This window comes from Taeniopygia guttata, chromosome 12 (genome assembly GCF_048771995.1).
Source record: "Taeniopygia guttata chromosome 12, bTaeGut7.mat, whole genome shotgun sequence".
Classification (NCBI taxonomy): domain Eukaryota; kingdom Metazoa; phylum Chordata; class Aves; order Passeriformes; family Estrildidae; genus Taeniopygia; species Taeniopygia guttata.
The window spans coordinates 13,836,317-13,864,113 of record NC_133037.1 but is presented as its reverse complement, the minus strand read 5'-3'; the positions used below and the strand labels follow the sequence as shown (position 1 = coordinate 13,864,113).

General features: G+C 43.6%; 2 protein-coding genes across 4 annotated transcripts in view; both read left to right on the top strand.

Annotated features, from left to right (window-relative positions):
- Positions 1-1,005, top strand: GPX1 (glutathione peroxidase 1). Its single transcript, NM_001136569.1, is given in 2 exon segments — positions 1-314; positions 417-1,005. Coding segments are annotated over 2 exon segments (594 nt in total). The 5' UTR covers positions 1-71; the 3' UTR covers positions 768-1,005.
- A 4,337-nt stretch (positions 1,006-5,342) lies between these two features.
- The window catches only part of USP4 (ubiquitin specific peptidase 4), a 33,770-nt gene continuing 11,315 nt past the window's right edge, over positions 5,343-27,797 (top strand). The window contains exons 1-13 of one of the 3 annotated variants that reach the window (XM_030282987.4): positions 5,343-5,515; positions 5,632-5,789; positions 6,032-6,162; positions 9,547-9,673; positions 11,315-11,460; positions 11,672-11,733; positions 16,987-17,124; positions 17,759-17,876; positions 19,053-19,226; positions 19,819-19,977; positions 20,812-21,036; positions 22,564-22,647; positions 23,014-23,108. In XM_030282987.4, the coding sequence (XP_030138847.4) occupies positions 5,409-5,515; positions 5,632-5,789; positions 6,032-6,162; positions 9,547-9,673; positions 11,315-11,460; positions 11,672-11,733; positions 16,987-17,124; positions 17,759-17,876; positions 19,053-19,226; positions 19,819-19,977; positions 20,812-21,036; positions 22,564-22,647; positions 23,014-23,108 (1,724 nt within the window). In that variant the 5' untranslated portion in view covers positions 5,343-5,408. The remainder of the gene's footprint in view (positions 5,516-5,631; positions 5,790-6,031; positions 6,163-9,546; positions 9,674-11,314; positions 11,461-11,671; positions 11,734-16,986; positions 17,125-17,758; positions 17,877-19,052; positions 19,227-19,818; positions 19,978-20,811; positions 21,037-22,563; positions 22,648-23,013; positions 23,109-27,797) is intronic. The other 2 variants (XM_030282986.4, XM_072935070.1) reach the window with 2 other exon arrangements.

The window sequence follows — 27,797 nt, the reverse complement described above, 5'->3', positions numbered from 1 at the left end:
GGGGGCGGTGCGGGGCGGGCAGAGCGCGGCGGCGGCGGGAGCGGGCTCGGTTTTCTCCGGCAGTTCGCACCATGGCGGCGGCGGGAGCAGGCGCGGGCGCGGCGAGGCTGGCGGAGCTGTCGGCGAAGCCCCTGGGCGCGGCGAAGCCGCTCTCGCTGGGCTCGCTGCGGGGCAAGGTGCTGCTGGTGGTCAATGTGGCGTCGCTCTGAGGCACGACAACGCGCGACTTCCTGCAGCTCAACGAGCTGCAGCAGCGCTACGGCCCCCGCGGGCTCCAGGTCCTCGGCTTCCCCTGCAACCAGTTCGGTCACCAGGTAGGGCGGGTGGCGGGGCCGGGGAGCGGGGCCCGGGAGCCGCCTGCCCCGGCCGGGCTCTCACGGGCCGTGCTCGGGGCGGGTTTACCTTTGTTTCCTTAGGAAAACGGCACCAACGATGAGATCCTTCCCATGCTTGAGCACGTTCGTCCTGGCAACGGGTACAAGCCTAATTTCACCATGTTCGAGAAGTGCGAGGTGAACGGGAAGGATGCGCACCCCCTGTTCACCTTCCTGAAAGAGGCGCTGCCCTTCCCGCACGACGACCCCTCCTCGCTGATGACCAACCCGCAGTACATCATCTGGTCCCCGGTGTGCCGCAACGACATCGCCTGGAACTTCGAGAAGTTCCTCATTGGCCCCGACGGTGTGCCCTTCAAACGCTACAGCCGGCGTTTCGAAACCATCAAGATCCAGGACGACATTGAGTTGCTTCTGCAGAAGGTTGCCTAGAAAGTTCTCTGCCCTTTGCCCTTGCTGTGCACCTGTTTTTCTTTCAGGAAGCTGCTGCTTTGGCAGAAATCCCAATGTCTCGTGCAGGTTTTGCTTGTGATGGTGCATCTTCCAAATCCTTGAAGTGTGCTTGATGTTTTCAAAAGTTGCACGGGAATGTTTGGGAAGGTATGCCAGGGCAAGGAGCTGTGAGTCTCAGTAGTTCACTGATTCTCTGAATAAAAAAATGTGTACTTTCTTTAAGGCTGTGACTTGATAAATCTGGGTGAGTTGGGTAAAACGTGGTGGGTCAGTTACCTGTTCCTCAGCTCATGTGGGTGCTCACAAGGGCAGACTTGGAGCACTCGAGCATGGCTGTGCAGTCAGGCTGAACTAAACTGAGGGCATGAGCTCTGCAAGCTGAATCAGTACCGTGTCCTGCCCCATGTGTAACGAGCCTGGCGGAGCGGGAGGGTGGCAGGAACAAACAGACCTTGCCCCACTGCTCACTGGACCTCCCTTAAGGCTTCCACACAGAGGGAGCACACTGACACTTGGCCAGGGGGTGAGTTTACACTGGCTGAATTCCCAGTGTGGCTACCAACAGGCCACAACAGGCTAATAACTGCTAGGGCAGGGAGATGAACGATTCTGCAGCCTGGGAGGACCCGGAACCAGGAGCAGCACCCACTGTCCCTCCCCTTGTCCCAGAGCCACTGCCCCCTCACTGGCTTTACCCCATTTTGCACCAGTGATGGCCCACCACAGATTCTCACATGCTTGCCCAGTCCTCCATGAGAGCTGAAGCACCTTTGTGCATCCCCAGCACCTCACGATGCACGGAATCATGTGACAAACCAGTTTGTTCATGTTCCCAGTGCAATACCACCCCATTCAACACTTGGCCCATGGGAACCGTGCCTTGCCTTAGAGTGTCCTTGTTTCCCTCTGGGCAGGGGAATTGTAAATGACACTCCCTAGTGCAAATGTGCCAGGAAATATTTCCTTTTTCTTTTCACTTCTTCCATAACAGTTTTTGGACTCCTGCCAACCATGGAGCTGAGAAGTACTTCATGAGAAATTGCTACAATTATACCAAATGATTTTGGAGGTCTTTCCTAATCTTAATGATTCTATGATTCAGTAATTCTGACATATTGGCCCTGCTCAGCAATCATGGTTTTACAAGCTGCTGCTAAATGACTGGAATTATGATTAGTTTCCCATGGGAAATCATGAGCCTGTGCCAATTTCACCTGCCATCCTTCTGCCCAGTCACTCAACTCCTTCTACAGGAAAATTTTCACTCCTTCAATTGCTCTGTGAGCACATTTTCATTGCAAGCCACTCCTCACAAGGCCTTGTAGCACTGCATATAAATTCAGTGTAGGACTGAGGAGTCCTAACCCAGACTAAAAACTTGGGTTCTCCAAGGGAAGGCATAATGCTTTCAAGCATTCATGCACTGTTTTCATAATAAAAACACTCAGGATTTGAGGATTTGGAAGTTTTTTTTCTTGTTTGTAGCTTTTCACTTCACAAATTCAGAGTGGCTTTGTTACTGTATCTATATCCAAGGATCCCTCAAGGTTGAAGAGAGACTGGGTAAACCTTCCCACCAGCACCACCCTGCTTGCTGCTACCCCCTGAGTCATTGAGCTTTGAACTCAGATTGCACAATCCTCACCGGGGGAATTCTAAAATTCCAGAACAGCTTCACAGAAAAAAACAGGATGTTTTCAGCAGCTATTGAAGCTTTGCAGCAGATGATGCATGATGTAGGGGATTATTTTTTCAGTTAGTTCTACTTCCCTCATTAAAGCAGGATGTTGAAATAGGTGGAGAGTACAGGGGATCATGAGCAGCAGAAACCTAGGGCACTGAAAATCTTTCTTAACGTGAGCTGTGGCACTTCCTCATTCCTGACTCACCAAGCCTGAGTGTTTGAGGGGGGCCTCCTCTGTTCCTAACCAGCCTCGGGCTCTGGCCAAGGCCCACAGCTATAGGGAGCAGACCCCAACATCTGCTGCAGCTCCATAATGCCAAAAAGGTCTCTCAGCAAGTCTGCTGGTCAGAAAGGCACCTTGCACCGTGGTAATTCTGTGCCTATGGCCAAGGGATTTCTTTACCTTCTGACTGCTGGGGCTGTGCTGGCAGAAGACCAAAGCAACAGGTCTAGAACAGCCCCAGCTATGACAGAAGCAGTACAGTGACATGATTTCAGGACAAAAGTGAACCATGCCAGCAGGAAAATGAACAATCCCAGTGTAGGCACACCAGCAGGAACTCTGCAGCGTGGCTGACAGCTGCCCAGCCTTGTTATTCCCAGTCACATTTCAGCATTCCCTGGAGCAGCTGGCTCTGGGGTCCAGTGGGCTGCAGCAGAGGGCACTGGCTGGAGCTCCCTGGCAGTGACAAGGACAGTGGAGCACGGTCCTCGCACAGGGTCTCACACCCAAACCTTGGCTGGTGTTGTGATGAGAGGAGGTGAACATTTCACCACAGGCAGCAGCTCTGTGCTGAGGGGAGGCATGAAGAATCCCAGGCAATTCCTCAGGGATTATAAATCAACCCATTTCTATTTCTGTAATTCCAGAGAGAAACAGACTGACTCAGAGGACAGCCTTAAAATAAATACTACTTTAGCACAATTGGCTGCTTCTGTGTCATGAGGATGTTGTCCTTTCAACATCTCCTGTCTGTCACATACACACTCCTACATTACACTTTAATTGCAAACACTTAATCCCCCTGTTAGTTTTTCTATTCTTCTGCACATCAAACTTTCATACATTCTCTCCTTCCTAGAAAGCGTTTGTCCCCTACTTGTCCCCCCTCCCAGTGATTCTTTCCCCCATTAGCTGTTGATAGTTGCCACTAACGTCTTAAATACCTAAACAAGTTCAAATATTTGAAGCTGTCAGGAGTGTTAACTTGTTCCCAGAAAAATTATCCTTCCTGGCCCTTTCTCCCTCTCCCAGATTCCCTAGTGTTCTGCCCACCAAACCCTGGGCTACCTGCTGAAATCCTGGCTGATGAGATGTGGTGTTCAGAAGTGTTTACTCAACCAAAGCGCCATCAGCCTGAGATCTTTCTTCTTCAGCCTGTACAAGGTTCTTTCAGCTATTTAAATTCCCTTTCTCCTTGGCAGCTTTCAGTCACTGTGTTTGATCATGGCCATCATCTGCCTCCAGTCCTGTGGTACTTGAGGGAGCTCTGCTGCTGTCAGTGCCACTTTCACACCCAACAGAATGAGCTGGAGATCAGGGCAGAAGTCAAGGGCTGAAAGGAAAGTGCTTGAGGAGCCAGGAGAACACAGACACCTCTGTCTACAATGAAACTGGAACAATGTAATTTTCTTGCACTGAATCAGAAAGGCCTGAATTAAACCATTTAATTGTTTACCACACTTTCTATGAGGAGTCAGTAATTCATTAGCAGAGTGAGCTCAGCCACACAAGCACTATCTCAGAATCGCTGACTCATTTTAAAAACACACCCAGCCTTGCCATAATAGGGTGTGTTAGAGCCCCAAGGGGCCCTGCCCTCGAAGAAAAACTGCAGTAACAACACTCAACTCTTACTGGAAGGAGAAAATGGTCCTTTCAGTGTTAACTAAATGGACTTGCCCTGCTGTCAGGAAGATAAAAGGCCTTTATCACGTTACCCTGGTTGCTGCAGCAGGGCCAGGCTGGCAGAGCCCACCTGCCCATGGTGCTGCCAGAACGCTCCTGGCACAGGCAGTCACAGCACCCCCACATCACCCCTGCCTTTTTTACACATAAAGTAAAGGGATGTCTTTGGTACATCCGTTTAAGGCAGATTTTAAAAAATTCTTCCCAAGACCCCTCCTTCCCAAGCACAGCCTCCCTGACAGCACAGGACATGCTGCTCGAAGGATCAATGCCTGAATCTCCTGGAGCAGCTCTCTCCTGAGACACTACCCAAACTCCTGGGCACAGTCGCTCACACACAGCCGTTCTCCCGTTCATTCCTGTAACAATTTGAAGTCCAACGCCCTCATCAGTGTACTCCACGTGAGAAAATGGAGTGTCTAAAACTGAAACCACAGTCCAACCAAATGGTTCTGCCACCTGTTTTGTCAGAGAGAGAAAAACAGAATCTTTATGAAGAAGTAAAGGTTTCAGTTTGGGTTCGAGCTTCACTGAGCCATAATTCAGGGAGGAGATTCTTGCTGAGAAAGCGAAGTACACAGCGTCTGAAGCCCAGAGCTGCGGGCTGGCAGCAGCCACCCAGGGCACGTTTGGGGAGGGCTGGGCTGGTGCTGCTGCAGGGGCGGAAGGGAGCAAAGCGTTCCCAGAAATGTTTTTAGCTGAGGACTTACAAGAGGCTGGCCCGGAAGCCCTCTCGACCACGCAGCCCCCTTGGGGACGAGGTCCGTGCCCGCGGGGGGAGTGCTCCCGCTCCCCGGGCTCCCCCTGCAGCCCCGTAGGGACGCTCAGCGCAGCGGACGCCCCACGCCCTGAGCGCCCTCACGGTGCCGCCGCAAGATGGCGGCCGCCGCCATAGCGCGCGCGGCCCCGCCCACTCGTCCCGGAGCGCGCGCGGGCGGGGCGGGTCCCGCCCACTCGCCCGGCGCGTGCCCGGCCGCGCGCTCGTGCGCGCTCCGACCTCCGCCCGCGCCGGGTCTCGCGCACGGACATGGCGGCGGCTGCGGCCGGCGCGGAGCGGGCCCGGCCGGACCCGGCGGAGCAGCGGGCCGAGCTGGGGCCGCTCTTGGCCACGGCCCTCCGGCCCGGCGAGTCCTGGTGAGCTCACCCGCGCCTCCCCTCCCTCCCCGTCCCCCTCCCCTGCGGGCGGCGGGGCCTGCGGGCCGGGCCGCGCCGCCGCTGAGGGGCCGCGCCGGGCGGTGCCTATGTTGCAGGTACCTGGTGGAGAGCCGGTGGTTCAAGCAGTGGAAGAAGTATGTGGGCTTCGACAACTGGGACATGTTCGGCGCCGGCCATCCCAACCTCTTCCCGGGCCCCGTCGACAACGCGGGCCTGTTCCCGGGGCCCATCGACAACTCGGGCCTGTTCGGCGGTGAGTGCTCGGGCAGCGGGCCGGGCCCGGCTCGGCCGCGGAACTTCCCCGCGCTGCTTTCGCTTTCGAGCCCGGCAATGCAGGGGGCAGGCGGCCGCAACCTCCCGAACGCGAGGGAACTGGCCGGGCTCTGCCTCCCTGGGAGCGCTGGTGTTCCTTGGCTCCTGGCAGTGCGTGTGTGAGTCTGGAGAGGAAAAGGTGCTGTTTGATGCCCTGCTCTCTGCCGTCTGTCTCCTTTTTAGATCCACAAACTCAGAGTTTGAAAGAACACCTCATTGATGAGCTGGATTACGTGCTGGTGCCCACCGAAGCCTGGAACAAACTAGTAGCGTGGTATGGCTGTATAGACGGGCAGCAGCCTATTGTGAGGAAAGTAAGTACGGCTGAATCAACTTCTCCTCTTGGTTTCATTTTTTGATCTCCATTAAGCTTAAACGGTTTATTTTGCCAGATGTCAGCTAAGACAGGATTCTCAGTAGCTCTTCGGAGATAATAACGTGATGTCTTTTTGCCTTGTCTGAAAAGAATAACTTGCCTGTATTTCAGCCAAAATGTTTGAATGTTCAGGGGTTCTGAGTTGATGGTTTATTTTGGGAAAGAGCACTGAACCTTGTTCAGGTTATGATTCTTTGGACTAGTACAGTGCTTTTATATTGCCTGGAATAGTTTGTCCTTTGTGGACAAGTGTAAGTTGTTGGTCAAACTAATTTATCTTCCAAGATGGAATGAGTCTTCTAGTACAGATGAATTTAGGGGCTTCCTCTGGAGTGTAAGGTGATTTTTGTTTTCTCTTCCAAAATTGTGTGATTCTAAAATCTTTATAAAGAGATGGATATATGGTTTTGTTCTGTAAGTCATATTTTTGGTTGATAAACGTAGTCAGATATGCATTCTGAATACATAACCTGTTCTGGAAGGTGAAATTGGCAAATGTTTGTTTTTGTTTTCTTTTTTTTTGGTTGGTTGGTTTTTTGGAATGTGTTTAGGTAAAAGTTTTTTTTTGTTTTTATTTTAGTTTTAGCCAATTGTACTGACTAAATTGAGCAATGCCAGTCTGTGGGGTTCATTAAAAAACTAATCACTACCCCAAGTGTTGTTATAATGCACAGGATTAATATCACTTATGTTTAAGCAGCACTGTGTTATAAGTAAGGATTACTTCAAGGTGTGCAAGACCTAGCAAAGTGTGGCACCAGAAGGGAAGTAAGATCAGGAAGTGCTGGAACGTTGTCAGTCAGTGTGGGCTAGAAACTGTGTGTAGTAAGAAATTCTGATGTCTGGTGAATTAATTCTGAGGACTGGTGAATTAATCCAGGATCACCAGGTTACCTCAGGTTCACTCAGTAGACAGAACTCCCATGGAAGCAAGAACTAGGAGAGGAGAAAATAATTACAGCATGTAAAGGAGATGCGGTTTTAGAGAAACATGTAACATCTTGAGGAATTGCAAGTCTGTGCTGAGAGGGAGAACTGGTACTGTCAGTGATCAGTGCCTCTCCAAGTGAGGGAGCTTTCCTTGGTGAGCTGGCTGATTGCTTTCACAAAACCTAGCATGTTACTGCACACTCCCTCTTCTGAAAAATTTGAAAGTTGACAAGAGATTTGGGAGCTATTGGGGAAACACTTGGGCTTAACTGCATGAGCCTTCTTTTGTTGTGATATCTGATGCTGCTGAGCTCAGACCTTGTGCTGGTTTACAGACCTAACGTGCCAGATTATTCTGGGTCTAGTTAAGAGTAAATTTTTCAAGTTTTGAATTACTGTGAAACTGTCAGTCTCTGTTGTTAATATGGTAACTGAATGGGGTTTTTATGTGTAAGAAGATGCTAAAATATAGCAGAATAGTAGGTTTGTGGGATGTGACAGCCTCTTACAAAAATCCAATAGGTCAGTGAGACATAGAAGCTGCGCTGCTGCACCTGAGTAGGATGTGGGCAGGATTGGTTACAGTGTTCTCCAGATAGCATTAGAAGTCAAGCACTTAAACTTGTGGTCCTTGAGTGCTTTAAGACTTTTCCTAACGATGGATCAGCTGTAATTCATGCATTAAAATATCCATAAAAGTAGGATATGGGAAGCGATTTTCAGGTATCTTTATGGTTTTAAAAGATATTTCTTCCATCTCTGTTTGATGATCAGAGCCAAGTACAGGAGGATTAGACTAGATTTATTTGTGGTTCGGGTTTCTTTTGATAGTCTCAAACCATATTTTTGGGCAGTCTTCTATAGAGTCCTATGGGAAGGTTTATTATGTGCTTCCTCAGCAGCTGAGTTGTACTGTCCAGTGGCATGACATGAGTTATACTTTGGCAGAGAACAAGGAAGCTGGTCAGATGCAGTTTAAAAGAAATCTGCAGTTGATTAGAGACTCCTTTCCTCTATCCTAATGGACACGATAATCTGATCAGGAACTTCTTGGAAAGAGTTCTTTTTATTTCTGAACATGACTCTTGTTTGTTTCTAACTACAGAATACTGGAGAACAGGAAGTCAAGTATAGTGACATTTATTCTGAAAAAATAAAAGGAAAACTTTTGTCTTGGTTTCTTTTCTTAAAAAGAAGTCCACTATGCCTGTCAAGAAGCTGTTTAAACAGGGGGCTTTACTTTCTGTTGTAATAGCAAAGTACTGAAGATCTTTCCAAATGTGTTTTTTAATTATTTACCTTTAAAGCACCTTGCATATCTAATACAACCTTCTAAAAGCAACAGTCCTCAGAAGATGGAAGCATAATTTGGTGGAATTATCACTATTAGTCTAGGTCTTAATTCTTTGTTTCTTTCCAAAGCTGGGTAGTTTTTTCTGTGATACGTCAGGTGTAGATCTGGTGTCACATGAATAGAATGGAATATTTCAGTTGGAAGGGACTTAATCATCTGGTCCAACTGCCTGACCAATTCAGGTCTGACTGAAAGTTAAAGCAAATAAGGAGCATTGTCCAAATGCCTCTCACTGTTACTCTTACAGATTATACCAGCTTTTTCAATGAAATATGGTCTCAGTTTCAGAGGCTTTGTAGCTGCCAAGCACTCTGGAGAGAATTGAGATGTGGGGTTTTCTTTTTTTTTCTTACTCTTCCTGTTACGTTGCAGTTGTCTCATACCTGGCCTGTGAAATGTGCTTTTCTTTCTGGCATAATGTGTTTTATGATCTGAAGGTGAAGAATGATGTCCAGTTTTATGGAAGATTTTTTAAAAATATGCTGGAAGGTAGTGGCATGAGTAAATGTACCTATTGGAATATTCTCTCAAATGCAAAATTGATTTGAAAAGTATTCTGAAATAAAAAAGTGTCATCAAAACAACTTCAGAGGTACTTTTCTGTTCTTGCTAGGAGAGAGTAATGAAGCAGGTTCTGTGTACTGTGCAGAAAAATAATTAATGCTTTGGTTTGCTCTCTTCTGGTGGAAGAGATTTTGCTCCAGTATTCCAGCCTGGTTTAATTCTTTTATAAAACTTAACCAAAGGCTAGAGGCAAAAGGTAATTTTTGTTCAGAATGCTTTGTGTTATCAAGTATTTTTCATGAGTAGTTGGCCGACAGTATCAGTTCAGCTGTGATGATGGACCCGGAACTTTGCACTGTGGAAGGAAAGTGCTGTAAAACCCCCTAAACTAGCTGGTGACTGAATCTAGGAGCAAGTCAGTGTTCAGTTTATGGCTTGACTCTCAATACTCCAAAAGGCTCACAGTATTTAGAACTGTGTATTTCAGAGGAGTGCTCAGTATTGCAGCTTTGTGTTGCTGTGTTCCTGGTGCAGGTGGTGGAGTACGGGCTGTTTGTGAAGCACTATAAGGTTGAGGTTTATCTCCTGGAGCTGAAGCTGTGCGAGAGCAGTGATCCTGACAATGTCATCAACTGCCACTTCAGCAAGGCAGATACTGTTGGTAAGTTCTCAGATAGATGAAGCTGTGCTCTGAGATTGTCTCAGGAGATAATCTGTGCCCTCCAGAACCTCCAGACTGGAGCAAATCTGACTTTTATCTCTGTCTCTCATTACTGTATTTTTCACATGTAAAAATGCTGAATGTCAGCTGTCCTGTATCTACATTACTAAACTGAAGAAAACATCTGTTGTGTTATGACACTGGCCAAATGCCAGGCACCCTCAAAAACTGCTCACTCACCCTCCCCTGCCACAGCTGGGCAGAGGAGAGAAGAAAATTAACAAGGGTTAATTAATTGAGGTAAGGACTGAGAGAAAGCACTGCAAGGGCAAAACAGGCTCAACTTAGAGGTATAAAGTGTGTTTATTACTAACAGAATCAGAGGAGGATAATGAGAAATAAAAATAAGCCCTTAAAAACACCTTTTCTTCCCCCAGCCCCTCCCTCCTTCCCATCAACAGGACATGGGGGATTGGTCAGTTCGTTGTCTGAGGTTTTCTCCCACTGCTCCAGAGGAGGAACCCTTCCCCTGTGAGGCCATGGGGTCCCTCCCACGGGAGACAGTTCTCTGTGAACTTCTCTGGCGTGGGTCCACTCTCATGAGCAGCAGTCCTCCCAAAACTGTTGTGACGTGAAACTCTCTTCCCTTGGGAAACGACAAGGACAGGCTGCTCCAGCCTGGAAGCAGGGCCCTCTCCCTCCACTGGATCTTCCACTGGATCACAGCCTCCTCCAGGCATGGTGGGTGGATCTCTGCATCCCCCATGGATCCCCATGGGCTGTGGGTGGATCTCTGCATCCCCCACGGATCCCCATGGGCTGTGGGTGGATCTCTGCATCCCCCACGGATCCCCATGGGCTGTGGGTGGATCTCTGCATCCCCTGTGGATCCCCAGGGGTTGCAGGGGCACAGCTGCTCCACCGTGGTCTCACCATGGCCTGCAGAGGAATCTTGGCTCCAGCACCTGCAGCACCTCCTCCCCCTCCTGTGCCACTGGCCTTGGTGTTGCCATGTTGTTTGTTTTCATGTTCTCTCACATGTTCTCACCTCCTCCTCTTCTCTGACTAGGAAACAAGTGTGCACTGTTTATTTAGATTTTCTTCTTAAATATGTAATCACAGATGTTACCACCCTTTCTGATTGGCCCTGTCTTGGCCGGCAGCATGTCCATCTTCAGAGCCATCAGGGGTTGGCTCTGCTGGACATGGTGGATGCTTCCAGCAGCTTCCCACAGGAGCCACCTCTGCCATCCCGCCTCCCCCCTGCCCCATTACCAAAGAGGAGGCCATACAAAACCAACAGAGCATCTCTGGGGGCAACTTGACAGTAGTAACTGAAAACTTGAACCTGTGTTTTTAGATGAAGAGAAGTTGGCCTTTGGGCAGAAAGTTCTCAAACTGTTATGCATGTTGTTGGTTTAGGGTTTGACAGGCAAATACATAACTGAGAACAGAAGTTTTTAATTTTTTCAGACTTAATATTAGATAAACTATATGAGCTATTATAACTTCCATAATATGTTTTCTACCTGAAGGACTTTGAAAGATAAGTGATGTACCTCCTTGCTGAATGAATATCTTAGTGTTCTGTCAAAAGCACTCATGTTTTAGGAATTTTCTTGTTTTCTCTTTCTTGAACAGCTACTATTGAGAAAGAAATGAGAAAACTATTCAGTATCCCAGCTGAGAAGGAAACCAGGCTATGGAACAGGTATATGAGCAACACTTATGAGCAGCTCAGCAAGCTGGATAGCACAGTGCAAGATGCAGGGCTCTATCAGGGTCAGGTAAGGGGCATAACTTTTTCATAACTTTTTCTCTCTCTCTTTTTTTTTTTTTTTTTTTTTTTTTGTTTCATGCAGTGCTTTTACTGATGTGTATTTTTTTTTCATTTGTTTTTATGTACTTTGAGCAAACATTGACAACGGGATTTGCTAATGCTTTTGTAAAATGTGTAACGGACTTGCAGTTACCTTTATTACCTGCACACTCTTTCAGGTTGTTTTAATAGAAGTGAAAAATGAAGATGGCACGTGGCCTGGACAGCATTGCCTGGCAAAGTAAGCAAGCATGTTCTAAAGGTTTCTGTGATTTTGTGCAGCTTGTTTGCTAGGCTTTAGTGACCACATGTTCTCTGTGAAAGCCTGGTTATCACTGGCTGTTGTGGCATGCTTTGTGTTGGTTATTTTGAAGGAGAGAAAATCTCAAATATAAATATTTTTCAGTGGTTCTGCTGCTAATTTCTTTTCTTAGCAAGAGTGTGTCTGTGCTTTAAAGCCTGTTTCAAACAGGTTGTATAAGTATTAAATAGCTTAGGGTTTTATAGTGCTTAGGAGGCAAAAGTGCTATTTGCATTGAACTAGTCTGCTTTAAAAGCCACCTCTGCATAGTGGAACAAATAATCTGTCCTTTGCTGTTGTAGAACTGAAAGGATCTTAGAGTGTGTTCCCAAACCTGCCAGGAGTGAATGCTCAGAGTTCTGATAGTTCCCTCTTAAAAAGGGTATAGAAATAGCGGACCAACACCGCCCCCCCCCCCACCCCCAGGAGACAATTACAGAAGCCTGTAAAAGTGACACAGATTCTCTCAGTGCTGTCTGATTTAGAGAAGAGATGGGTAATTGCAGGGCTTGGTGAAATATTATGTGTATAGAGTGAATGGTGTAAAAGGGAAGTTGCTTGCAATCATAAGGTACTGCTCATATCAAGTCCTGCTGCGGAAAGTAGAATTTGATGCCTTCCCCGTCTGATGCCTAATAGGTTTAATCTCAGGGGCCATCAGACTTCATATTGATAAAGAAAATGCTTTCTGTGCAATACAGTTCACTTACAGAACTTGATGCCAAGTGATCTCATTTGAAATCAAGATACACTAGTGTTAAACTTTAGGAGTGGATTAGATAGATCAGTGAAACCTCTTTTGAAACAGTATTTTGAGAGATCATACTTACTACAGTGAAATTTCTTTAGGATTGTCATGTGAAAAGCAACTTAAGCATTCATATCATGTTCCTGGTTGACAGTAGTATGGGTGAGGCAGCTGTGCAAGACCAGATCATAACCTTTTGTTTCTACATGAATCAAAGCTAAAAAAGAGCTGTGTAGCATTCTGAGGTAGTCCTTTGTCAGCAGCTAGTTTGATATGTAAAGGCTTTGATTTAACCTCTAATGATAGAGAAATGGAAGTGGTATTGGTATGTAGATTACTATTTTCTAATGACATAAAAATATTTACTTATTATAGCATGAAATTTGTGACATTGACTTGATGCTGATAATGGTGGCTGAAAGAAGTGTATTAAGTTATACAAGGATTATATGTTCTTTTGTGCTTTGTTTTGTGCTTCATCCTATCTCAGGCAAAATTTTGCTTCAGTGTTCTATTTCTCAGCTCCAGAAAATACCTGGGGAACTTAATATTTGGAGCTTTTTTTTTTTTTCTGGGCTGCATCAGTTTATTATTGTAAGCTTATGAGGGAGTTTTTTCTGAATTTAGAGTTTTGATGACATCAACCAAACAGGATGTAGAGCTCTCTGCTGTTGATAGAGAAATGGTGAGCACCTGCATCACTGTCCAAGTGCCAAAAGAGGTTCTGGAGAGCTGGGAGTTCATATCCTTCCTACCCACAGAGTGTGCAAAGTGACCATGGGCTGGGTGGTTCTGTGTCATCAGGATTTTTCCCCACCATTTGCTGCTTGTCAGAGGCACGGGCACCCTACCAGAGGAAATAGCTTTTCCACAGGTTTGGCAGCTGTCCTTGTGTTTCCCCAGCCATCAGTCTGGCTGACATTTTACAGGAAAAATGGTCTTAAACTCCACAGCAGTCCTTGGGTGGTATATTCTCAGCCTATGATTGGCTACTGCTGTTTGTTAGTTTGCTGCTCTCTAAAGAACAAAGTACTTTCTTCTTACTGGGGTTTGAAACTTCTAGACAAAGTTTCAGGAGAGAGAATGGATTGTACTTACTCTAGGAATCAAAATTAGAGGCATACTTTGTTTCTGAACGGAGATTATATCAATGACTCTGTGGAATTTTAGTACTCTTAAATTGTTACTTACAGGACTCCCAAAATAAAGTCCTGAACTAGCCAAATTCCATTTCACCCCTAGCATACTTCTTCTTTTCATCCTGGATATAATTTTCTTAGCAAAGGCAAAGAAGAAGTTGTGCTAGTTTGTGAAAAATAACACATTTTCCATCTGGTATTGTACTTGAAAACTGAAGTGAAGTTGTATTTAGTGTCTACCTGGTAGCTATCTCTCTCCCTTTGCAATATGCAGCAGTAAAATACCTTTTGGTTCTTTGGTTGGAGCTAGAATTTTCCTGCTGTTTCCTCTTCCAGCTCTTCTGTTTACTCCTGGCACTATGTGATTTCAGAGGACCCCTTCAGCAACTGGGCTAAATATTTTGTGTGCAGATCTTAATTCCATAATTTTGAAGTGCTTGAGTTTGCTGCAGATGCCAGGCTTGCAGAAGAGCCCTGAGGATGTAACATAAGTTATGGAGGCTTTTGCATGTAAGAACTTTCTAAATGAGCAGCTGTTACTGCCTCTGCTTTGTCAGTTGAACAAAATCCCAGCTAATCTGGCTCTGAGAAAAGCTTTTTGTCACAAAATTACTATTTTATTATTGGTTTGTTAATGAGGAGACTGACTCTGCTCTGTGCTCTGAAGGTGGCCTCTGCTGAATTGAAACACTTTTTCTATCTGTGCCTTTCAACCAGTTGAAAATATTTTACAATATTTTTTCAAGTTGTTTAGTTTACGAGTATTTTTTCTACTGAGCAACCGTTGGACTCAGAGTGATTTGATTTTGTCCTCTTTTGTCCTGTAAGTCTCCAGATTTCTGCTCACTTGCCATTTGTTCTGGTTTTTGATAGTTTTTGTAGCAAGACAAAACAGCTGTCGTTACCTGAAGATGGGGACAATGTGCTTCAGTGTTGTGATGAAGTTGTGTTTCAGTGGTAATCCACTGAGTAGGCCAGAACATTTTGAAAGGTTCCAAGTCACAAATTTCAAAGATGAAATAACTTTGTTCTCTTACTTCAGAGCAAGGTCTTGGGAACCTCCATTTCTGAGGGAGCAGAAGTCACATACTGTGAGAGAGATGGCAATAGAGGGGGCAGTTGCCTTTGACCAAAGTTTGCACGTTCCACAGAAGCCCTTCTTGTGGCATTGGGGATAAATATTTGGCATCCAGGTCTTCTGTTTTCACTGTGTGCAAATGAGGCAGTCCTGAGAGCCTGCAGTACTGTGGGGTCATTAACAATGGCTTTCCAGGAAGTGGGAAGCTTTCAGAGAAAATACATTTTTTCTTAGCTGCTCTCTGTGCTCTTCACCTGGAAACAGTGGCTGCCTTTGTGAGCATCTTAGGAAATGAGGTGGAGCAGCTGTCCTTAGGAAATGCTTTTTTCAGTAGTTACAAAGAGATGAGTAATTTCTAAAATGTAAGAATATGTAGAATTCTTTATCTTCCCCAATATATTTGGTTTCTGTTCTTTTAATCTCCCATGGAAAGCTCTTATCCTCCTTATCCTCTCTTGTTTTGCTACTTACATGAACCTTCCCAATTTTCTAGCTGGAACTTGCTCAGGATCCTGGATGACTTTGTGGGTAGGCTTTTCCCCACTCTGTGACTTGTGTCTTACCTTTGCTTTCTGATCTGTATCTTCCTTTGTAATGCTTAGCTTTATTTTTTTTTTTTTGTTTGTGTAGGATGCTGTTGAAGTACTTGGAACTCTTTAGTTGCCATGTGACTCTTGATGAAACACTTGTCTCTATGCTTCTGTTGGAAACCTTGAAATCCCTTAGGAGGTTGTCCTAATTTTCCCTTTTCAGCAGTAGATTTTCTTCATGTGATTTTCTGAGCTTCTGTGTTCTCTCTCTGGGAGATCAAATGTGTGAAGCAGAGATGCTTAGTTCTCAAATCTAGCATTGTCTAGATTGATCCCCTTTGCTTCTAGATAATTCACTACTTCGCACTTTTAAAATGTGTTCTTAATGGATTTACATGCTGTTGTTACCTAAATTGTTTTATTCTTGACCCTTGAAACCCACACATATGAGCCTGAGTCTGATAATTGTTGTATAGACCTTCTGCTTCCCCATTGATATTACTTTGGTGTCCAGGTAGTCTTGAAGTTCTGCCTCCAGCATGTAACAACAGAATGTTGTGTATTGTTCCAGAAATGGTTCTCTCAGTTATTCTGGTAGATCTCATTCTATCTAGGATACTTTCCTGGTTTTTTTTTGTTGTTGTTGTTGTTATTGTGCTGGCTGGTGAAGATTTTAGGATGCTTCAGGTTTTGACTGAGTTTGGGGTTTTCCAAACAGAGTTTCCAGTTTCATCTGGAAGCTCCTCCTGTAACTTGTTTACTTCTGTATTTATTTTGCTGCAGTTATATTTCCAAACTGTTGATGCTGTCCAGCTGTTCTGCCTTGTCATGGCCTTCATTGGCTTGTTCATTGTTGTATAGTTTTTTTCCACAGAGGTTTTCCAGAACATTTTTTTAGTACCATCTGAGCTATGAATATGCATTTTTAGTTTGTATCATTTGAAAACAAGGGCCATAATAAAAAAGAATAAATGGACAAGCTGAAGCTTGAGAGCCTTATGCTCTGCTGGCTCTCTGTTCTGTTTTGGGGCTCGTATCCACTGTTGTGTGGCTCTTGGTGTCTTGCACCTTTTTTTTTTTTTTTTTTTTTTTTGTGTGTGTGTGTTTATTTGGGTAGAGGTGGAGAGATTAGATCAAATCCCAGTCAATTCTTACTGTAGAGAACTTAATTAGTGTCAAGATTAGTACTGTCTTGTGGTTTTGCTTTTTTTAAATGAAACTCTCTATGACAGGACACCATTAAATTTTAGTGCCTTGTTGATTATCTTCTTCCTGATTAATGTTGTGTTTAAATAGATGGTCTGAGTTTCAGGTAGGGAAGGACTGACCTGGTCACTTTTTAATGTAGGTAGAGTGTTCTGTGGTCTTAAGATCTGGGGGGGGGTTTGCTTGCTTATTTCAAGGTGGTTTGCTCATAAAATTAAAGCTTGCTTCCCTCTCACGCTGAATTGCTACTTACTTCTGTCTGGGACTCAGATTTGCCTTTAAGCAATCATTGTTGCTCCTACTTCTGGTATTTTTTTCCTGATGTTTCTGTTCCAGACAACTGTTTGGCAATTTGATCAAACAGATTAAAGCAGTAAATTCTGTGTGGGGTAATTAACTGTAGCTGAGCAAGTCCTTGGAGTTTTTTGGGAGGTGGAGCTGGGGATAAAACAAGTAGTAACACTGTTTCTGCTTCTTTTTCCTTTCTCCCAGATCAAGCACTGCAACTAGTAGAAACTTTACTACCTCTTCAAAATCATCAGCAAGTTCTTATTCCTCAGTGTCTTCTGTCATTACTAATGGTGATAGCAGTAGCTCCTATGGACTGAACAGCTCCCACCTGGGCAGGGGGTAAGAGCAGGAATGTTCTTTTTGTTTTGTCACCCTTTATGTGAATGATCCCATGCATCCTTGTCTGTATAGAAAAGGAGTGTGCTGGTGCCCTAGAGGAGTTCTGCTACTCTTGTGTACTTGTTTAGCAAACTTTGCTTTTTGAAACCACTGCCTTCTGCTGTTCCTTGCTTACTTGCAAAAGTAGTGCATGTTCCAGAGCTTACTAACTGCCAGAGCATTGCCTGTTTTTTGAGGTAACTCAGCATAAGGGAAGGGTTTATATTCTTTTGTCTATCTGCCATTGTGGTAGAAGCCTTTCCAGATACAGATCATAATTCCCTTATTATTTCTTAAAGTGTATTATATACTCTTGCTGCATTGGGATTGTGTGCTGTTTGCTTACAGACAGAGGAAATGGATGTGTTAGGAGCCATAAATAAATAATAGACTTTGTAAGGATTAATGTTTCCAAAGTTAGCATGTACATTTCACATTCCTGGTATTCAGCTTTAGCCCCTATGAAGCAGCAGAAACAGTTAAAAAAATTCAGTAAACAGTTTTCTGACTTGTATTTGATGTGACTTTTAAGTATTATTGAGACTCGGCAAACTCACTGTGGAGTTCACTGTACTTGTACTGCCTTTTATTCCAGAGGTTCTGGGTTTGTCTGTAACTCTTACAACTGCAGGGACAGTGCTTCCCTCTCACAACCTGGACTCTGTGGACTCAGTAACCTTGGAAACACCTGCTTCATGAATTCTGCATTACAGGTAAGAATTAGAAAGAGTCCTGATCAGAATTAAATAAAAGATCAGTCTCATAAATATTGTGAATTAAAATCTGTGGGGAAAAAAAAAGAATATTTAATGTGATTTCATGGGGAGAGTACACCTCAAAAATAAACAGACCAAAAAATCATGTTTAGTTTGGCTTATGTTTAGCTCATTAGTACTGTAAAACATATTACAGTATTAGGGACTGAATCTGAAATATGTGGCATTTGAAGTGGCCAGGGGAAGTTGTACTGAACAGGTGCCTGACTGTAACATAAGGTCCCAGTGCTGTGCCCTGCCAAAAATGGGCTGACGTGGAGGATGTTTTGACTTGTGTGGGCTGCACAAATGACTGCATGCAGTCACTGCATGCAGTCACTGCATGCAGTTCTGGGCCTGTGTTAAGGATTCTTGAAAAACTAAGAACATGAAAAGCCACAGGAAGGATTCAGGTTCATTGTGCAAGGTGTTTAGGTTGAAACAGTGATGCAAAGCTAATAATTATTTCTTTAATTTTGGACTTAATTTCTTGGGATTATTTTGTTCATTTTAAAGAATGCATAAACTTGCTGGGGTAGTTTTTTGCTAAGAAGTTAAAACAAAATATGAGACAAATTGTACAATCTTTGATTTAAGGAATGGGCAAACATCTAGTGTGGTACCAGTGCTGTGAAATTACTTCAGTCACTTCTGTGATGGCTTTGAAATCTGGAACAGGTCTTAAAATAACTAATGCATTATGCATGTGGTATTCAGGACACCACAATAAACTTGGGCTGCCCTGCTTTTTTTTCAGCATGACTTTATTTTCAGTTGTCTCATGGTAACCTTAAGCCACTCTGTTTTCTTGGACTTAGTTAAGAGTCAACTTTAAATTTTTTTATTACTCAAGTAACTTAAATCAAACGTACTTCAATCTTAGTTTATAATGCAAACTAGTCATGTCAAGGACCAATTATTTTCTTTCTTGTATTTACCATTATGCTTTAATTTTCTAGATATCAATCTTTCAAATGCAGATTAATTTTTTCTTTGTTTTACTTAAAAATCTCTCGAGTCTCGCCAGTTTGTTAACTTGGTGCATGTTCTGATGTGAAAGTTGGTTTTGTTGTTTCATTGTCACACAAATCCATCGTCCCATGCAGTAAATTAATTTTCTTAATACGTTCTCAGTGCCTGAGCAATACTCCTCCTCTGACTGACTACTTCCTGGAAGATAAATATGAAGCTGAAATAAATCAGAACAACCCACTGGGGATGAGGGGAGAAATCGCAGAAGCCTATGCAGATCTCATTAAACAGATGTGGTCTGGGAGACAGTCTCATGTGGCCCCACGTATGTTTAAAGTAAGTGTGTCATGTTCCTGTAGCACAGCTCTGGGACAGAAGAAACAGTGAAAGCTAGTGTGCCTGCCACATAGTTTGATGTTATGAAGGCTGAGGACAGAATTGCTCCAGTGTTTAATTGTTTGTGAATGCTTTTTGGGGTACAGGGAGGAATTTCCCAGTGAGCAGTGTCCTTCCTCAGAGTTTGCTACTGCTCTTTAAAGTAAATGACCTCCCAGCCTGAGGGCTGTTTACAGATGAATCAGAATGGTCTTTGCTGCAAAACTAGGCAGGTCGTATGAATTGCCACTGAACTTTGGTCAGTGAGAAAAGGTGTGCAAGTTACAAATCTAAACATTTAAATCATAAAGTGAAGATCAAAATGCACCCCCTTGTCTATAACTTTGTTTATTGGTGAATGTTCTCATTGCTTCAGTGTGAGGAGCTGCTTCTCACGCTGAAAGTAGCTGGGGAGATTGTTCTGGCACCTTTTCCTGCACTAGTATCCAGTTCACCGTGGCCTACTGCCAGCAGAATGTTGCAGCGAGCTGACCTGTGCCGAAGCCACAGCCTGAGAGTTTTGTATCCCCTTACTCCTGCCTTTGTGTTTCAGACACAGGTTGGGCGATTTGCTCCTCAGTTCTCAGGATACCAGCAGCAGGATTCCCAGGAGCTCTTGGCTTTCCTACTAGATGGCTTGCATGAGGATTTGAACAGAGTGAAGAAGAAGCCCTACTTGGAGCTGAAGGATGCCAATGGCAGACCTGATTCGGTACAGTGTCCTTTACTTAAGGATAGGGCAGGTGTTGCTTCCCAGGGCATTTGGTTGGGTTCTGGGACTCCTCCTGGCCTTCCTGCTCACAGGCCATACAAACATCCTTCCTACAGAGCAGTGTCCCTGGCACAGGACAGCCGTGTCACGCCTTGTGGCACTCTACCTAAATAGAGAAGAGTGATTATCTTATGAGGTTGACCTGATAGAGGCCCAATACGTTTCTTGTTTTCAGTTTTCTTCCTGAGACTGAAAGTCTCATGCTAAGAGCAGCCTGTGATTGCCCTGAATAGACAAATGCCAGATGCCCTTTGGTAAGGAGTTTATAAGTTGTTTTGTGAAGGTCTTCAGGGAATTGTAATTTGTCTCCTTTTAGACTGTCTTTGTGAAACATGGCCATCATTTTCCAAGACAAAAAAACCTGTGCTTTTTTCTTGAAAGCTGTAACTGCAGTTGCCTTTCCAAAGCAACAGGCAGCACTCCCTTCCTTCTGGAGAGTGGAGCATACCTGGTTGTCCTGAAGATCAACATGTGACCCTGTCACTGTCCCCTCAGCTCCATTTGTGCTTCTAACATTGTGTGCACCAAGGAACACCTGATCAAACTCAGCTAGAACAGATAGATTAAATTTGACTTGATGCTAGGCCCTAATTTCACTGAGAAGAAATACCAGTGTGTTATGCTGGACATACACATACTGATAGTGCCCCTTCCCTATGCAGTGGACCTATCAGTATCAATTTTCCAAGTTTTCTTTGGTCCTGGTGCTCAACCCACTGTAGATATCTTTGCACGAAATAACTTCTAATATATTTTTTAAAATTGTTTTTATAGGAAGTGGCAAAAGAGGCATGGGAGAATCATAGGCTGAGGAATGATTCCATCATTGTGGATATTTTTCATGGTCTTTTCAAGTCTACCCTTGTTTGTCCCAAATGCTCTAAAGTTTCTGTGACCTTTGATCCCTTCTGTTACTTAACTCTGCCACTGCCCTTGAGGAGGGATCGTCCCATGGAAGTTACCCTGGTATATGCAGACCCACAGCGCAGACCTGTCCAGGTGAGGCATGTTGAGGACACAAATTTCTTTTAAGTCATCTGAGTTCTATTAGATTTTAAAATTGAGACTCTTAAAGTAATCCAAAGGATATTGATGTTCACCTTTGAGTGAGGTAATATGGGTTTTGTGATGAAAAATCTGGGATGTGAAATCAAGTGACTTCATAAAATCTTGGCTCATGAAGCTAAGGTCATGGTCAGCTGGAAGTGGCTTTCTGTGGTGAGCTGACCTGTGTGATGTGCTGCTCCCTGAAAGCAGCAATGTGCTTACAAAATGTAAAGATGTAACTTAACATTGTGCCCTGAGGTGCACAGCCTGTCACAGGAGAGGACTGTCCTCTGCTCTGCACTGGGGCAGCCTCACCTCAAAAGCTGGGGGCAGTTTAGGTCATCACAATACAAAATATACATAAATCACTAGAGACTGTCCAAAGAGAGCCATGAGGATGGTGAAGGGTCTGGAGGGGAAGCCTTATGATATCACTGGGTTTGTTCAGCCTGGGAAGAGGAGACTGAGGGGAGAGACCTTGTGGTCTTCAGCATCCTCACAAAGGGAAAAGGCAGGTTCTCTGTTCACTTTTGAGACCAGTGACAGGACCCAAGGGAAGGGTCTGAAGCTGAGTCAGGGGAGGTTTAGGTTGGATATCTGGAAAAGATTTTTCACCCAGAGGGTGGTTGAGCACTGGAACACACTCGCCCGGGGAGTGATCACAGTACCAAGCCTCTCAATGTTCAAGGACTGTTTGGACAATGCTCTCAGGCACATGGTGGGATTGTTGGGGTGTCCTGTGCAGGGCCCGGAGTTGGGCTTTGATGATCCTTGTGGGTCCCTTCCAACTCAGAATATTCTATGGTTCTGTGATTGTAAATGGGTTAGGCCTCTGAATTTCAAACAGAATTGAAAAGTAACTCCTTTTGGGAGAAAAAAAAAAAAAAAAAAAGAAAAACTACATGTTTGCTTTTTCAGCCTCCTCAATAGACTTGTTTTAAATTTGAACCCCACTTTATTTTCAAATGGATACACACATCCCTAAAGTAGCCTTGTGCTTGCCACATGTCACAGAAGCACAAGCTGGGACACCCAAGGAGAGTGACTGGATGTCCTGATGCAGTTTTGGAGGAACTGATTGGGAGTATTTCCATGTCTGTCAAGATTTTTGGCTTGACCTTTAGCAGCATTGAGCAGAATGACTCTAAGATGTTTTTTATCACAGAAAAAAACAACAATTTTATGTTCTCAGCAAGCTGCTGTGCCTGGTGATTATGTTTTTTCCTGAGTTTTACTACTGCTGAGCCTGATCACAGCAGAAGGCTGTTCACAGCTTTCATTCCCTCCAAATCACTGCTTTGTAAGGTAAAGCTGAGATCCAGAAGACCTTCAAGTGTACGGTTATGACCTTAAATTTAGCAGAACTCCTGCAAATTATAAAGATTTAAGAGTTTAAAAATTTTATTTCCATTTTCTTGCTCTCTGCCTTTCGTGGGTTTATTTTGCCTGGTGTAAGTATAACATTATCTTTGTTCCTAGTACCGGGTTGTGGTGCCAGTGATGGGGGCCATCTCGGATCTGTGTGAATCACTTTCCAAACTCTCTGGTGTTCCTGCAGAAAATGTAAGGATAAATGCAGACAGTAATTTTGATAAATGTTTGCTCTTGGAGCATTTTGGTGGCCTAGCTTTTATATGGGTGATAAGCTAAACTTAATGGGTTAGTGACAAAACTGTAATAAGTTAAAATGCTGTTCTTTGCTTGTAAGATTAAAAAGATGCATGAAACAGTCTGTATTTATTCTGATAGTCCCATTGCAGTAGAGAGGTTTAAGATAAGGGACAGAAAAGTAAAGTACAGTTGATGTTGGTATGCTGACAATTGTGATAGAGAATTGGAATAAACTGTTGCTTGAATTTAAAGGTAATTTACCTAAATTTATGTAAGATTTTACTATAATCACTTTGCAAATCTCACTTGCTGTCCTAGATGGTGGTGACAGACGTGTATAATCACAGATTCCACAAAATCTTCCAAATGGATGAAGGTTTAAATCCTATCATGCCAAAAGACGACATCTTTGTGTGAGTAGCCTGGGAAAATGCCACGTGTGAAGAATACTGCCAAACATATGCTTTGGTTTCAGGTTCTAAAACCCAATTCCTGTTCCCTACAAAACCTAAGCCTTCTTGTAGATCTTTTGCGTGACACAGCAGTAATGCAGCACTACTCCTACCAGCAGGTCAATATATGCAGTGTTCAGCTGGTATTCTTCTAACACAGGAGGACATGGCCCTTGGGTGATAATGAACTTTTAATCTGGTCTGTGTTATGCAGTTTAGAACTTCCTACAAGCCTCTTTAGGACATAATTATATCTGGATTACAGTTTTGCTCTTGCTGACATTTTTAGTTTTGCTCGAGCTTGTTGTCCTTATGTTTTCCAAGTCAGCCAAAAGCTTTGTGCTGTTACTAGGATAGTACAAAGTCAAAGGTGTGGTACTCTGCCTCTCCAAAATCCATCACAGTTGTTAGAGCACCATGACTGGGGGTTTTTATAGACTCTTGGCTGGTGCTTAACACTGCTTGTATCTAAACTGTTGTTGTGGGGGCAAAGCTGAGGGTTTCATCCTGCTTGATGTTCTACATGTGTGTGGTGGGTGAGATACTTGCAGTCACCTCTGAAATCTGGTGAGGAGAGCAAAAGCTGTGTTCCTCTATTGCAGCTGAAATATGCAAGAATGTTGCTGCCATGAAATTATTGGGTCTGTGTGGAGACATGCACTGACATCCTCTGGTGCTGTGTGAACCTTTCACGGGGTGGGATGCTGTGACATACTGATGCTCTTTTGTCATGCTGTCAGTTATGACCTTATTGCTTAGATGTCATGAAGGAGTTTTGTAAAAGTTGTCTTCAATTGTGTGACCAGTTGGGATCTCTGGGAAGGATGTTTGGCTTCTGTGAAATCTGTTTGTAGAGTGTTAGTTTGTAAGTCTGTCTGTTTCTACAGCAAGTAAAACATTTTAAAAACAAGAAGCATGACATTACAGTGGTAATTGCAAAAAAATCCCTGCTTTCATACAGGCATAACATGTTGGAAGTTCCTCCACAGAAAACAGCTATGTCTGAATCAGGTCTGTTCTGGGGTGTGGGGCAAGCATTGGCTGAACTGCAGCTCCAAGTGTATTTTCCTTTGCAATTGCCACTTCCTTTTATGTGCAGGGTAACTGTAAATGAGGTGCTGCTGTGAGTCACAGTGAGTGGACTGACCTGGGTTAAAAATAGCCTTCTAAGGAAGAGGAGAGGTAGCAGGAGGAAGTTTTGCAAATCCTGTTTTTCCATGTACACCCTCCAAGAGCTTTTCAGCACTGAGGGGCAAGAGCAAGAAGCCAGGCACCAGGGCAAGAATTAGGAAAAAGCTGTTCATAGGAAGTCCTTCTAATGGGTAATGCTGCCAGGAAAAAGATATGTAAAGTAATATTCTAACTATAGCTAAAAACTAGCATTCTTTTATTGAAAGGAAGTCTTGTCTCAAAAAAACAGCAGAGAAACACTTGTTCATAAAGAGGAACGTTTTTTAAAGGCAAATGCGTAATTACTTCTAGTGTGGACAATCTGCCTGACTTGTCTGGTTATAAAAAGTCTGCTGTTAGGTGTTCTAAGGTCATTCAATAAATGGTTAGAATAGGTTCTTGGATGCCACTTTGTTTCCATCTACTATATTTCTGTCCTGCCATCTTCAAAACCTGTTTTCCATTAGGGAATGTGCTTTTAGTTATGATGTACCTCTGCCTTCTGCTTCTTCCAGAAAGGATGGTTTTACAGTTAAAGAGGAACTTGTCAAGTCCTGCTCAAGCTGTTGTGTTTGTGTCAGAAGTTATGGGCAATGACTTGGCAGGTCAGGTTTCTGCCCTCCTGCAGGTGCTGTGTAATGTGTGGCTGGGGAATGTGCTATGTGGTGGTCGTTTGTTCGGATTGCTGCCGCCAGTAACTTCAAGAGTTTGATGCGACTTCTTAGATTACAGGCAAATATCTTACTGTTTATTAAAAAAAGGAATAAAAATACTTTAAAAGAATAGGTCTTTCAAAACCTTCCACTGTTAAAGAACAAGCCTGTTTCCACTTGAAATGTTGAGAAACATTTTATTTCCCCAAAATCAGTGTAGAAGAGTTTTTCAGTAAAAAGCATTTTTTTCTTCTTAAATTAAGGCAAATTCTTTAGAGTAGTGACAGGAAAAGACTTGCTGCTTATGACTTGGAGGATGCTCTGTATGCCTGCACAGTGCATGAAATGTTCATCTTGGAAAAGGTGCTGCTGTACTGGTGATGGAGCTGTGGGGTGTATAACTGGTTACACAGAGTGATGCAGCTCTCTCCTGTTCCTGAAAGAAAACTGTCATTGTATCACTTAATGAAGGGGAACAGATGCCTATTATTAGAAAATACAGCAGTGTAGGGTTTTACAGTCAGTGTTTTCACCCCAAATTCACAATTGAAATAAATAACCTAAAAAAGACTCAATAAACCATGCTAACTCATAAAACATTTGTTTGCACTACATTTATACTGAATATTACCACAAAAGAAACTCTTAAGAACACTTTCTAGAGTTTTGGGCTGAAAAGATAGCAATTGCTTTTTAAGAAAGGAAGAATCCTTCTGGAAGCTGCTTGCCTACCATGTTATAAAAACTTGAATTTTTCCTAACATTTGTTTGAATCACTTAATGGCCTTGTGTGGTAAGACTATAAATTATACCAGCTTTGAGTCTAGGAAGATAGAAGTTACAGAACAGATGGGGTTTTTAATAGCATTGCTTATTTATAAATCAAATAGGGAAGCTGCATCATTTCAGGGTGTTTGGCTTAGTGCAGTAAAGCCAAGTGAGTGCTATGTCAGCTATCAGGTGTGAAAAACAAGCTGGTAGTCCTGGCACCTTTTGCAGGATATGTTCTTAGGTACTAAATGTTAATGTAGATGTGCTTCAAGTTGACATATAATGCAACCTGGGGTATGACTGAGTACCATCAATTAATTTTTTTTTATTCTAGTAAAAGATGTTTTCTGAAATCAAAGTATCTCTTGTATTTAAATGATACTCACTTCATGATACTCGCTCTCTCATGTGCTTGAACTCTTTCCTAAGTAATGTTTTATTGATCCTGTCCCTTTTATATAATGATCATATGCTCTTATTCCCCAGTAGTGTCCAGCAACAAGATTTCCCTGTGGGAAAACTGTAATGTGTGTATCTCACTCTTTGTTTTAAGTAATTACAGTTAGATGCTAAGTTTCTTTCATTGGTTAGAAAACGAAGGGGAAAACTATGCAAAACAGAATTAAATCAGTACAGCATATTCAGAAGGAGATATTTCTCATGTATATTTTCCCAAAACTTGTGTGCATTTCCCAAACTTACATTTTGAAATTATGGATGGCTCAGTGGGTCCTGTTGATTTTGGAAATCTTTTTCTGAAGGATTTTGTTGCTCAGTCTTTGAATTGGGGTAGGCTCACAGGCCTTTTCTTTTGTTCTTCCTGATTTCTTCCTGTGATTCCTTCCACACTGAGTGAATTCTGAGAGAAGCTGTGATAAACTGAAGACTGCTTCCTTCCATTTAAATAATTCTTATAAAGGTGTAAGAGTTTCCTCACCTGAAAAGCACTCCTCTCTTCCACTGGCAGAAGCAAACCAAGGTTATTTTAGTAATCATCTGTGGTTATTTGCTGGACTCTGAGAATCCAAAGAATGAGTGGGTCATGATAGGGCAGTACAAAGCCCCAGGGCTCTGAGTTCATGTGCAGCTGCCATCCAATTGTTCCTGTGTTCCTTGCTCTCGTTGTCCCCCTCTAAACACGACCTTGCTCAATTCTCCCACCTGTGATCACCTTTTTGGCTGTCCTGTAACAGAAATCAGTGGTTTCAGTGGTTCTGAAGCTGTAGGATCTGCTTGTAATGTAAACTGGCAATTCTTGTCTTCTGTATCTTTCTTAGCATGATATTCAGTTGTTTCAGGATTGAAAAATTTTAACTATGAATGTCAGTCTCTTACAGTGTTTCTGCAGATTTGCTTTGCTGAGAGCAGTAGCCAGGCCTGCCTGTGACAACAATACCCCTGTGCTTTGCCAGACCTCTGATCTTACTGTATTGTGCACCGGCCAGCTGGCAACACACATCTCAATTCAAAATTCAAAAACTCCTAACACTGCAGGAGATCTGTGCTCTACCAGGGCTGTGACTTAAAAAAAATTCAAGTCAGTACTTTTGTACTGATGTTTTGCTTTTGACACCAATATCTGTTCATCAGCTTTTGATTTGAGCCTCTGTTGATTTGTTACTGAGCAGATCATGGATTTCCCTGAAATGCTTGGGTTGGAAATGTCAGTGAGCAGGAACTCTTACAACACATTGCAGCAGGAATAGAGCAGCTGGAATGGGCCTTGGCTTTTCTGAGCATTTGCTTAACAGAGGACATGGTCTGCAGACATAGGTATTGTAGTCCAGACTGCACTGTTGGTGAAAATTGGGAAATGTGGGAAATATATGTGGGAGGTATGGAATATTGAGCTGCTGCCTTTTACAGGTTATTTTTGTGGTGGGAAAAACTGTGAGTTTTTCTCTGGTTTTCACCCTAGGGTTATGAGAGAAGACACATTCAATTTTTGCAGGGCATCTTGGACATCTTGAGATGTGTATTGTGAATTTTAATGTGCCACTAAAGTGGTGGAAATACTGAATCCAGAGGAGTGAGGAAGGGGGCAAGAATTGAACTC